General features: G+C 42.8%; 1 protein-coding gene across 4 annotated transcripts in view; it reads right to left on the bottom strand.

Moving 5' to 3' along the window:
- Positions 1-12539, bottom strand: part of PIEZO2 (piezo type mechanosensitive ion channel component 2) — a 471722-nt gene that overhangs the window by 68751 nt on the left and 390432 nt on the right. For all 4 annotated transcript variants that reach the window (XM_028838161.2, XM_077975335.1, XM_028838162.2 and 1 more), the window contains 5 exons: positions 11095-11338; positions 8560-8656; positions 6952-7111; positions 2639-2728; positions 989-1110 (listed from right to left, as the gene is read on the bottom strand). In XM_028838161.2, coding sequence (XP_028693994.2) covers positions 989-1110; positions 2639-2728; positions 6952-7111; positions 8560-8656; positions 11095-11338 — 713 coding nt within the window. The remainder of the gene's footprint in view (positions 1-988; positions 1111-2638; positions 2729-6951; positions 7112-8559; positions 8657-11094; positions 11339-12539) is intronic.

The following is a 12539-nucleotide window of genomic DNA, read 5'->3' as shown; positions in this document are numbered from 1 at the left end:
TAAGTAGAATTTTTTCTTGTGATTATTTTAATGCATGGCTGGAAAATAGAAATTTCCTGGTCACAAATAGATACTATGCACTGGGAAAATATCATGCATTATTTCTCCATTCCATTCACATAGAGAAGCATGCAAGCCTCTATAAAAGATCCTTTACACTTTAATTTGATATAATGAATCTATAATTAGATATAATCAATATATATTTCATGGTAAGTTTCATCTGAGCAGGCAATAATTGAATGATATTTTAGGTACCAACATTCAGGTGCCACATAAAATACACATACATATTTCATTTCCATATAAAATTTATAGAAATAAAAGATAACAGTAGACTGTGTATCGGAAATATATCCCTTAAAGAAACAAAGTAAGCGGGCTGGGCGTGGTGGCTCACGCCTGTAATCCCAGCACTTTGGGAGGCCGGGGCGGGCGGATCACAAGGTCAGGAGATTGAGACCATCTGGGCTAACCCGGTGAAACCCCATCTCTACTAAAATACAAAAAAATAAGCTGGGCGTGGTGGCAGGCGCCTGTAGTCCCAGCTATTTGGAAGCCTGAGACAGGAGAATGGTGTGAACCTGGGAGGTGGAGCTTGCAGTCAGCCAAGATCGCACCACTGCACTCCAGCCTGGGTGACACAGCGAGACTCCATCTCAAAAAAAATAAACAAAACAAAACAAAGAAACAAATTAAGCAAAATCCTGCCAATCTACTGCAGAAACAGATGTCTGTGGAACAAAAGCTAGGTTATGTGTTTGTTAAAGCTATCTTGCTGAAGAGTAGATACTTGTAATTGATTTATCAAATACATACTTTATGAAACTAATGAATGTATCCATTCACAATTGGAAAATAAAGCTTGCCGAATCAAGAAAGTGTATTGATAATCTTGGCAGAATAAAAAGTAATGTTATTTTATAGCCCTATCAAGCTACTATTCAATGTTAAGGTACTTGAATAAGAGGAAAATGTCTTGACGTACTTTCATCATCCTCTTCAGAGAGTTTTTGCATGTCCTGGCCTTCCCCTGGCTCCTGGGTCAAGCTCAGCATCCTCTCCTTACCCTTTTTATATTTCTGTTGCCTGGCCTTGATGCGATCCATCCTATAAGGTAAAATAACATTAGTAATGCCAAGAACACATTCATTGTTCTCATGTGGTCAGTACTTTGGACTTACGCTGGTATGTATGTAGCTAAATTCATGGACAAATCACTTTGGAATATTTGGGAATTGTACAATGGTTGCTCATTAGCAACAAGTATCCCTTTCTTTTATATACATATTTGTGTGTGTGTGTGTGTGTATGTGCGTGTTTGGATCTGTATTCCCATGTTATTTGGCACTGCATAGAGGCTAGTCTTAATAATATGATCAATAATGATTATGCTAAAGTTAGGTAAGCTATACTTGATGTCCACTTACATCTTGTATCATAGTCAGCTTGAACATTGCATATTATGAAATACAAGTCCTTTATTCTCCCAAGTTTTGCATTCTTAAACAAATGGAAAGATTTAGCAAAGAGAATTATAGTAATAGACCTCACTTATGGGAAATTAGGAACATATTCTAAACGTGAGTCCAAATTTTTTACTCTTCTAGGCCTGATTTGGATAACTAGAAACACCAGTAAAAACAGTTGTACCATATTGCATTTACATTATAATTTTTTATATATAATTTATATATAATTTATGTCTTTGTGAAAATAATCATGCTGTGGAATAATCTAATTTATACTAAGAAATATTTCTGCTTGGGAAAAAACGCTGGGAAATAAGGTCAGAATGAGATAAAACTGCCTTAGCAAACGTAGGGAACTTTCCCAGTGGGCAAATGGTGTTTCCATTGTCTTGGGAAAAGTGTCTAGGCTTATAATTCCATGGCCATCGCCTTTTAAACCTGGTTCCCAAACAGTCCTCAGAGGTTCCATCATTGCTGGAAAATTCACTCTAAGAAGATTCTTTTCCATGGAATTCCCAAGTCTCCAGAGTGGAGTCAGTCTACCCTTTGGCTCATCCAGAATGGGATAGTGGGAAAAACCTTAGATGGGATATAAAGAACCCTGGCTTATATTTCTAGTGTTGCCTCTAGTTAATGTTGACTCTAAGTCATCTAATACCAGGGTCATCAGTTTCTTTCCAAAGAGACTGGATGATATTATCTAAAACTATGCTTCCAAAGCTGACTCCACATTTACCCCCTTAGAGGGAATGGATGCTTATATCAAGTACTTGGCACTGAGCAAGACCCTGTCTCATTTATTAGCTAGTTTAATCTTTACAAAAACCCAGGAAGGCAGAATTGTGAGTCCAGAAAACTCAAATTTAGAGAACTTAAATGACCTGTTCAAGGTTCTAAAGTAAGTCACTGAGCTAGCAACTGATCCCTGGTCCTCTGCAAGAGAGCGCCCATCTCCACCATCCTGGAGCGATCTTTCTGTTAAACTGCTTTCACTTTCAGTCTAGTGGCATGAGCAATTGCCCCCGCACAAGAATAAATAAATAGGAAGTTGTGAAAGTCCATACATATATATTTTTCAGGGGTTTCAGGCTCCCCAAGAGTGGAGCGCCAGCTGAATGTGGTCAATCAGGAGACGGAAGGAGGATGAGCATCAGTAGCATCCTTACTGTCGCTTCAGCTGGTCCATGGACTTCTTCTCTTCCTCAATTCTTGCCTTCACAGCTTTTACAATTGTGGCCTGGAAAAGTTCAGCTCCTCTAAAGGGGAAGTGGAAACATGAACAAGTCAGTATTCTTGCCATTGTTGTTCATCTCTTCCTGAAAATTATTACTAAGGGTTAGAAAACATAACATCTCTTTATGGCAGCTGCTTGTAGTTCCCTGGCTGGGAGTGGGAGTCAACAAGGCCCCTTCTAGAAGCCACTAGGCTAACAGGGCACAGCCTTCCCCCTGGGAGTGAAGAGGCTGCTCACAAGCCCGGTAGTGAAGATCGGTGAAGAGAAAGTGTTTTGTATTCTCCAAGACACTGAAGCCCATGAGCCTCTTCAAACCTGTCCCACTAAACGTTAGACTTCAGTAAAGCATTCTCACCTGACCTTATTGCAGTTATATCAAGGGGAGAAATTTGCAAAAAGGGTACATTCAGATTCATTTTCTACTCAGTGAGCCGAAACTGGGGATTCCTTCAGGGACTATGTGAAGGCCAAGTTCCTGCTCCATCTGCGGGACTTGTAGTCTCTTGTCCCTGATTCTCTTCTTTCTGTCATTCCACTCCCTTCTGTTCTTTCTCACTTTTCAGGTCAACTTCAGTGTCTCCATAAATCTCCTCAACGTTCTTCATATTCTTAGCTCTGTCACACTATTACGTGCTTCACAAATCCCAGATCTGCAGGAACCTGACGGTGTGCCCGCCCTGTCCTGAGAGGGGCTGTTGGCAGCTGCTGGAAAAAACACCCGCCTGGGCAGACGGTTCTCTGCAGAGCCCCCAACTCCTTGGAGTTGTCTGCTTCTCCACAGTGGCTGTTTCAAACTCTGCTACGCTTTTCTCAAGTCTTTGAAGTCTGTGGAGTGGTTTTTCACTCCTAAATGACCTAGCTTCCTGCTTCCCAGAGGGAACACAAATCTTAAGGCAGTAAGTTGCTCAGTTTCCTGGACCATCCCTCCCACAGGAGTCCTGCAGGGATAGTGGAAGAGGTACCGTTCACCTGCCTAGGCCTGCCTTGTGCTCCAGGTCCCTTCCCCACCCCTAGCCTGGGGGACACAAAATTCCTGCTTCTCTCTCTCGTTGCTTTTCCAACCTTTCCATCAGTACTGAATTCTGTCCATAAACATGCAAATGTGCTCAAGTCTTGCTAACCTTAAAAAAAAGAAAAAGAACACCCATACATCCCCACATCCCACATTTTCCTATGCAGGGACTTACATCACTCCCCCTTCACAGTCAGATGTCTTGAGGTCTTGTCTCTAAGCCTTTACAACTCCCACCTCTCCTTGTTGCTGTCTGACTTTGACCCCACTGTCAAGGTCACCAATTTCAATGTTCAGTTGTAATTTTCGTCCTTATATAACCTATCTGATGGACTTCCACTTGGAAAGAATCTTCCTCAGGCTCCTAAGGCAACGTGCTCTCCTAGTTTTCCTTTTTCCTTTGTGGCTTAGGCTGCTTAGTCTTCTTTACAACCTCTTTCTTTGCCCATCTCTCAAACATGAATGTTCCCCAGGGTTCTCTTCTCGTTTTTCACACCCCCTCTCAGCAGTTGCAACTCACCTCCTTCAATTCTATCTGTGCGATGATGGCACTCCATCTACTCTCTTCTCCAAGCCTGTCCATGCATCTGCCCACTGCACTTCCCAACTGGTTGAGTTTCATGTGCCCATGAGACCTACAACTCCACAGCTGCGGTCAGTCTTCTCTCCCTGTTTGAGTTCCTATATTTGGGACTGGCACCACTGTTTGGCTAAGCCAGAATCCTGGGCACATCACCCTCTATGCTTCCCTTTCTGTCCCTGTCTCCCTTCCTTCCAAGCAGTCTTCCAGCTGTGCCTATTTTGCCTCTGGAATATCTTTCTCAGTGATCCTATCCTGGTCTAGCTGCTACTTCCATCCTGAATTATCATTGCAGCTGCTTAGCTGTCTTTGTGCCTACAGTGCTGCCTATACCCATCTGTTCTCAATACCACCAAGTGAGCTTCCTGAAATGCAAATACAGTCATACCACTTGCTTGTTTAAACACCGCAAGGCCTTCCTAAGACTGTGGGAGTATTTCTAAAGACATAATCCTGGATGATAGCCCCCCAAGGACCTGGTCTCTCCTGACCTGGAGCTTATCGCTCACCACTCACTGTTCTCATCTTCCAATCTCAGTGCTGCAGTCACTGTGAGCTTCTGATGGCCACTTCCCTCCATAGCTTCACTGGGCTGCTTCCCCTGCCTTCTCCTCTGACTCCTCTTCATCCTTCAGCCTGCACTGGGAATGGAAGGCCACCTGGTTCACACCCCTGCAGCTGGTTATATTCCCTTGATATGACCTCATGGCTCCCGGAGTGTCTCCTACCGTCACACCTGCTGTCGTCTGAATGTCTGCATCCCCTACAATTCACATGTGGAAATCCTGACTCCCAAGGTGACAGACAGGAGGTGAGGCCTTTTGGAGTTGATTGAGCGGAAAAGCAGAGCCCTCCTGAATGGGATTACGGTCTTCATAAAAGAAGCCCAAGGGAGGTCTCTTGCCCCTTCCACCAAAATAGGATGCAGTGGGAAGACGGCCATCTATGAGGAAGTGGGCCCTAGGCTGACACTGAATCTGCCTGAACCTTGACGTTGGACTTTCCAGCCTCTGGAACTGTAAGAAATAAGTGTCTACTGTTTACAGACCACCTACTTTATGGTATTTTTGTTATGTCTGCCCAAATGGACTGAGAGGATACCAGGTGTACTGCAGTAGAATTGCTTGCTCACGTGCCACTTGCCTGCAGGTCTGTGAGCTCTGTGAGGGCAGAGGTGAGCATCACCTCTTTGTAACAGAGTAGGAAGTGGAAAAATGGATGCATGAATGAATGTGAATTCTTTGGACACACTATTATGAGTTCAATGCTTATTTATCAACTCATGGCTTTTCTTTAATAGGCATGAACTGTACTCTGAACCACAGTTATCGCTCTTACTATAACATGAAGGGCATGATTTCTAAATCATTGTGACAACTTCGGGAAAAAGATACTGGGGAACATTCACATTTGACAGATGGGCAAAGAAAGAGGTTGCAAAAAAGACCTAGAAGCCTGAACCACAAGGGAAAAGGGGAAATTAGGAGAGCACATTGCCTTAGGAGCCTGACGAAGACTGTTTTTAAGTGGAAGTTCATCAGATAGGTTATATAAGGACCTCTGCAAACCAAATGTTTTGGGAAAGGCAAACAAGAGGCATTTACCTGCAAAAATACCAGCTGTTTATGTACAAGTAAATAAGGTTACTCTTGGGATGAAACATTGTATTCTGCTCTGAAAAAAATGTCCTGGGTATTAGAAAATGATTATAACAATGAATTCCAGGGCAATGTGGTACACAAAGTCATTGTCATCCACAGAATGAGGGCTAGGTGTGCCACGAGGCTCCTCTGACTAACTGCAGGTCCCCGACTAGGGCCTCTTTCTATTTGACTCCAAGTTAGGTAACAGAGGCTGACAACTGCCATCATATAAATGGACCTTGGAAATAAACATTGTGTTTATCTTGGCAGGGAAAGAGAACAGACTCTAGAAAAACTGTAGGTAAACACAGATATGTTAATCTAAACCTCAAGTCAAATGATAGATATTGGTAATTTCATATAATAGAACCCAGTATCCATCAGCTTATTCACACCAAGAATCTGATGGGACCTAGGCAAGGTCTGAGTTTCTGAGAGGAACAGACACAGCAGCTGGGGGCCACAGAGCTAGTCATCAACACCCAGCCGCCGCCTCAGGGCACTTCGCTTTATTACCTCTCCCCAATCTTTTTTCCTAAACTTACAAGAGCAGGGGCAAAAACTGGAAGAAGAATAGAGCCTAGGAGGAAAAACAGGTAGTAATGCAAACTGTGTCAGTGGCTCAGAGAAGAAAAGCAGGCTAGTAGGGGGAGGTAGGTGTAAGATGGACTAAACTCTAGACCAGTGTGGCATACGTTACTGTTTTGTCTGAGACCAGACTGAGCCACTTTTAGAGAAGTGGTGGATTCTGAAAGGGCTCCAATTGACCAGTGAACCTCTGGCCTTCCATGGCATCCCCATTCCTTGTGAAGCCTGATGGTTACATAGGCTTTCCTGTTACTATTCTATTTTAAAGGCCTTGTGCTAAATTCTTCTTGGATTGGTTTTGCTGGAAGGGATTCCTTAACTTCTTGTGGGTTCTTGAAGCAAGCTCAGACAGAAATTACAGTGCAATATTATTTCAGGCACTTTTCTTGGGAGAAACCACCTGATTTCATGGCCCGACCCACCTTGACGCCAGAATCTGGGAAGCTTTTATATCAGCCACAACATGTAGGAAATAATAACTCATGAAAACTCTTCTTTGCAGTAGGAGGAAGGCAAAACATATGCTGTCCCAGATGATTCCTGCTTCCCCACTGGGTAGTGTACAGGGTGAATTAGCAGCAGCTGTAGTAACAGTAGAAAAACACAGAATAAAATTAACATCCATTTCCATTGCTATTTCATAAAATCTGGAGTACGGACAGGCTTGGGAAATACAGGCATGAAAGGAGCAGTCTGATGCTCTGACTGACTTATGAGTTGATTTATTTACAAGGAGGTCACACACTTCCAATCCAATATCAACACTGATTCATAAGGCTGACCATGCAGTGAACTCTTCACACTATACGGCTCAGGAGAGTCCCTTTAATATGGGAGTATTTCTCTCTCTCAGGAAGAAAGGCACCTCCAACAAGGGCCACAGAGAAATAATGTCCCAGTGCCAGAGGAAATGCTCTGATACAAAAGAAAACACCCATTCTGGGAATGGGCTATACCCAGGGTAACCAGCAGAATAATGAACACAGCATGGCTTATTAGAAGGACTATCAGTAGTATGCCTTATCTTAAGTGAAAAACAAAGTCCCAGTGAGGCTTTGGCAAAGTATAGTCTGAAATAGAAACAACATATTAAAAAAAAATGAATCTTTTTAAAAAAGACTGGGTGTGGTGGCTCACGTGTATAATCCCAGCACTTTGAGAGACTGAGGCAGGAGGACTGCTTGAGGCTAGGAGTTCAAGACCAACCTGGGCAATATCTCTACAAAAAAATTAAAAAATTAGCCAGGCATGGTGGTGCAGCTACTCAGGAGGCAGCTACTGTGGTCCCAGCTGCTCAGGAGGCAGAGGTGGGAGGATCGCTGGAGCGCAGGAGCTCAAGGTTATGGTGAGCTATGATTGTGCCACTGTAGTCCAGCCTGGGTAACAGAGACCCTGTCTGGAAATATTTTTTAAAAAATAGATAAATAGATAAATAATAATAAATAGAGAGAGCACTGTGTCCAAGTAGCACCCATTCTGGGTGCCATGGTAGACCACTGTGATGTAGTCCTCGGTTCTGGTGCAAGAGGCAGGGTGGTGGCAATGACACTTCTGCCTTTGTCTTGGCAGGAGTCTAACTCTAGAAATCCTCATGCTCCTCCCAACTGTTTCCCTGAGTTTGAAGCTCTCTGAGTTTCCTGAGGACAAGAGGAGCCTGAAGTCAGAGTTACTTAATGACCCAAGACGTTAAATGGAGCAACAGCAGGTTTGAGTGGCCTTCTGGAATCCTTCGTAATCATGACTCCAAAACTCTGGGGAGTTACTACAGCACTACATCCAATCTCCAGACCTCAGACTCAAGTTCTCAGCATTTCAGAAGTTTCAAGAAGACGATCAAAGAGGCTTAGCATAAGGCATCTCATGTTATAGACAACAGATTCACAATGTACTACAGTTCTATAGCCTCCATCTGGAGATAACTGACCTCACTTTCATATCTTTATGTGCTTTGGCCCACTTTTAAAATTAGAACAATACAACTATCCTCCCTCTTCTGCCTTTCTGCTTCCACATTTGCTTTTCATACTTACGCATTTGATAGCCTTTGACTGTGCAGGCCAGGCTGAAAGCTTGGATCAACCAACAACTGTTGTGCACCAGTGTTCCAATGTATCCACATGCTCCTATCTGAAAAACAAAAGAGGGGGATAATTCTGAAGCTCTGCACCCAGAAAAAAATGTGGTGTTTTATGATCCCAATGTGTGCAAGAATTCACAAGGTCTCAGTGATAATGATTCCAGGAGATGCCAATTGTACCTAAACATTCAGTCACCTTGTGATGCTGCTTCAGGAGTAGTAAATTCCTGGGAAAAATTAAACCGAACGAGTAAAGGAAAGGTCTTTCATGTAATGTTTTCTGTACTTGGAAGCACCAGTTTGTCAAGAGGAAGTCTTGGACGATCACAGAAATAAATCCCAACTCTGTGATAATTAATGGGTGTGCACTGAACCCTAGGACTTGGACTTTGGTGCAGTTATTTTCTTACAAGCAAGACAAATATAACCTATGCTGTTCCCTGGAGGTCATCCCAGACCTAAGCTACAGGGTGTAGCTCTTAGAACAGAACAGAGTATGTGCTTTGTGTCTTGTTTGACCAATTCTCTCGGTAAAGGAATATTTTTTTTGTAAATTGGCAGGTGGTTATCTCATAACAATGAATTTTTTGTTACAGTTAAGTTTAAATCCTGAGCTGGAAAATGTTTAAACAAGTATGAATCATTGCAAGCCAATACATAAAGGTGACAGCTACATTGTGTATGTTTCCTGGGAACATGTGAGGGAGGAGAATATCATTAGGATTTGCTCCCACAGCAGCGGTTACTCAGTATGGATTCCCCAGCCCTGGGAATATTCCAGTCCTACACCGTCATGTCCTGCTTTTGTTCCTGTTTTCCAGGCTAAAAATGCCTCCCCTCTTTGTCTCCCTGCAGACCCTTCAATCTATTTATGAGGCTCTGATGAGTTCAAATGGCATCACCTCCAGGAAGCTTCTTCCCAGCTTATCTAAGCAAGATATTAGGCATCCTTTTTTCTCCTTTGTTTCTCAAAAATGTTGTAATAATTATTTAACAGATTGCATCATAATTATTTATAAGTAGGTCTACCTTCCTTTTTAGAATGTGAATTCTTTGAGGGCAAAACCTGAGAACTGTTTATCTCTTTTTCTTCAATACATCAAATAGTGCTCAGCAAAAAACAGGTCTACAATACAAGTTTACAGAATGAATGAATGAACAAACTTTGAATCCACACATTTCCCAAGCGTGGCTGTGAAATCAGCCTCTGGCAACAGATTCCTCACCATCAGACCGGCTTTAGAATGAACCAGCGTTCTGTTGTCCTGTCTCATGCTCTCTCCAGCAACTCTCAATGCTACTCCAAATGTAAATTGATGTCAGAGGGGTAAAAGTGACCAATAAAAGTCACTTTCACCATCACCTAGAAGATTAACCTTTCAATGGACTTCAGACAAAATAAATTATCCAAATACCTATTCATGGCTACATAAACGTGGCTTTCCAAGACTTCTAGACACAGTGATACACGTGCCCCCGCCAAAAATCAAGGAGATATCACAACTGAATTGCCTGGTGAGCTCATCCCTAAGCAGCTAGGAAGGAAGAAGCAGAAGATACTTCCTCACTGCTCTCTCAGTGCAACAGCAGTTACAGCCTGGGAGACACTGGCACAGGGATGAACTTTAAGTGAGCGCCAGTCAGAGAGCTGTTAACTCCTTCAGCTAAGGAGAGGTTGTTGCTTAATTTCCTGCAGCACTAAGTCACTGAAATGGTGTCACTGTGTCCTGATAGGTTGAAGCGACTCTGGAATTACCAGTGGGCAGTGTGGGTTACATGTCATGTTAGGGGAAGAGTTGTGTTCTGAGACATAGCTACTTCAGAGCAGAGCAGCCAAGCTTTGTCGGGGCCTGGTGTGTGTGTGGGGGGGTTCCCTCAACCTTACATGGCTCTAGCTGTGTCCTAATCAGAATGTGTATACTCAGAGACAGCCAGACAGAAAGCTGCATTTTCTCTTCTGTCTGCCCACATCTTATGAGTACATAAAACATTCTTGCCTGCAATAGCCCATTCCACCTCATTCCCTACCCCACCCAGTATCATAGAGAACCACGCCCATCGTATCTCACACTTCTACAGCTCTTTCTAGATAAGAGGGTTGCTTTTTGCCGACAGAATACAGCTTTTGAAAAGATTCAATGGCTCGAATTCAGCTCTTAACAGGGCCACTTCCTAACTCATACTGGGAGTGATGACAAATTGTCCCTCAGAAGAGACAGAATTTTAATTAGTAAAAGACATTTTAGAATTTATTCCTATGAACACATATCCTTTAGCCATGTGACCTTGAAATGGTGAAAATGAGCCAAAAAGATTCTGTTTAATGTGGCAACACAGAGAAGAATAAATGGCTTTTCAATTCTGAATTTGCAGCATCTTATTTGGGGCTTTTAAGAGAGCAACACGACAAGCACTGGGCTTTTAATAACCACCGAGTGGATTGTTTACTCTTACACGGAAACTGTGTTATGCAGTGGGAACCACTTACTGACAGGATATTTTTCATCGTAATCACAAAAACGTTGTATGCGATCAGCCAGTCCCAGTAGCGCAGGATGCTCTTGATGGGTTTCAACAGCAAATCGCCCCCAAAGAGCAGGAAGTAGAAACAGGCCACCAGGTACCCCATGCAAAAGATGCTGATCCTGGTGGTCCCAGTGATGAAGATGATGGTGAGCACGAACCAGAAGAGGTAGCTGAAGACAATCACTTTGGACATGTCTAAGTAAGATCTGGAAAACAAAGCCAATGACAAAAGGACAACAACAACAAAACAAACAAAAGCAAAATCAGGAAAGTCTTTAACAAGGGAAGAAATTCATGCTCTCTACTGCACCTCGCAAATCAGACTGTGAGTTTTCATTTCATCCTGCTATCTAGGAAACCCTCAAATAGTAATAGACCAATAGATGAGTTGTGGAAACCGTGTGTACGCTTCTCGCCACCTTATTCAGGCCAAATTTCTCACAAACAACATTTTCTGCCTACCACTTGAGTACTCAAAATTCTCCTTTCTGTTTCTGTGGGAGGCATGAATAATTGTATGGCAAAAGAAATTCTAAGATACAGATGCCTTCTGGCTAGTGAAAGAAATGTTAAGAATGGATGAACTAGAAGTTAAACAAATTTATATTGAACACAAAGGTTTTATTACAGGTGGAAATCTTTCCCTACACATGGGAGGAGGCGATTCTGAGCAACTATCCACAGCCATGGTGAGGCTTTTTTGTTCTTTCCAATACTCTGTTTTTGGAGGTCCTCGGGCTGAGTCAGGATTCCCTTTGCGGGCCACCCATCCCTGCTGCTTTCCTCATGGAAGGTGAAGCCAGCGTTCAGGTGTCAGTCTTGCAACAAGCAGCAGCTCTAGCCTGCGGGTCAATGTTATCTGACAGGAGTCACACCTATAGGCCAAGCCCTAACTGCATTTCTTGATTAGAACTTTTTGGTTTTGGGGGTTTTGCCTTGGTAGTTTCTTTTGGCACATGTGGGAAGAAGCAGAGGAGAACCAATTCTGGATTAATTCTTTGATTAATGGGTTCTTGTTTTGTAGGATGTTAGTGAGTAAACTGCTTAATAAAATATGCACCACACTTGAGCTATTCAGCATCATTAGGGGATGATTCTGAGTTGTGCCTTGGTACATTTCTCAGACAAGTAAACTTTTACCCTTTACCCTTTTTAAAGTAAAACGCTTAAATATGTTTATAATTCTTTTTTCTAAAATATATAAACTCTTCCTTGACTTCATAATGGAGAGTGAATGAAATGTCAGTATCTCCCTGTATCCCTGGATCACCACAAATAAAGGTAGTGATTTGTATGAGCCTAGGGGCTTTCTGAAGTGTGTGTGGTTTTAATTCAGTGGAATTGGGCTGCTGCCATTTTGAGTGTATGTGCAGGCCCATGTGTGACTGTGAGTACAGCTTATTCTTT

The sequence above is a fragment of the Macaca mulatta genome, chromosome 18 (assembly GCF_049350105.2).
Source record: "Macaca mulatta isolate MMU2019108-1 chromosome 18, T2T-MMU8v2.0, whole genome shotgun sequence".
Taxonomy (NCBI): Eukaryota; Metazoa; Chordata; class Mammalia; order Primates; family Cercopithecidae; genus Macaca; species Macaca mulatta.
This window is presented reverse-complemented; position numbering and strand designations above follow the sequence as displayed.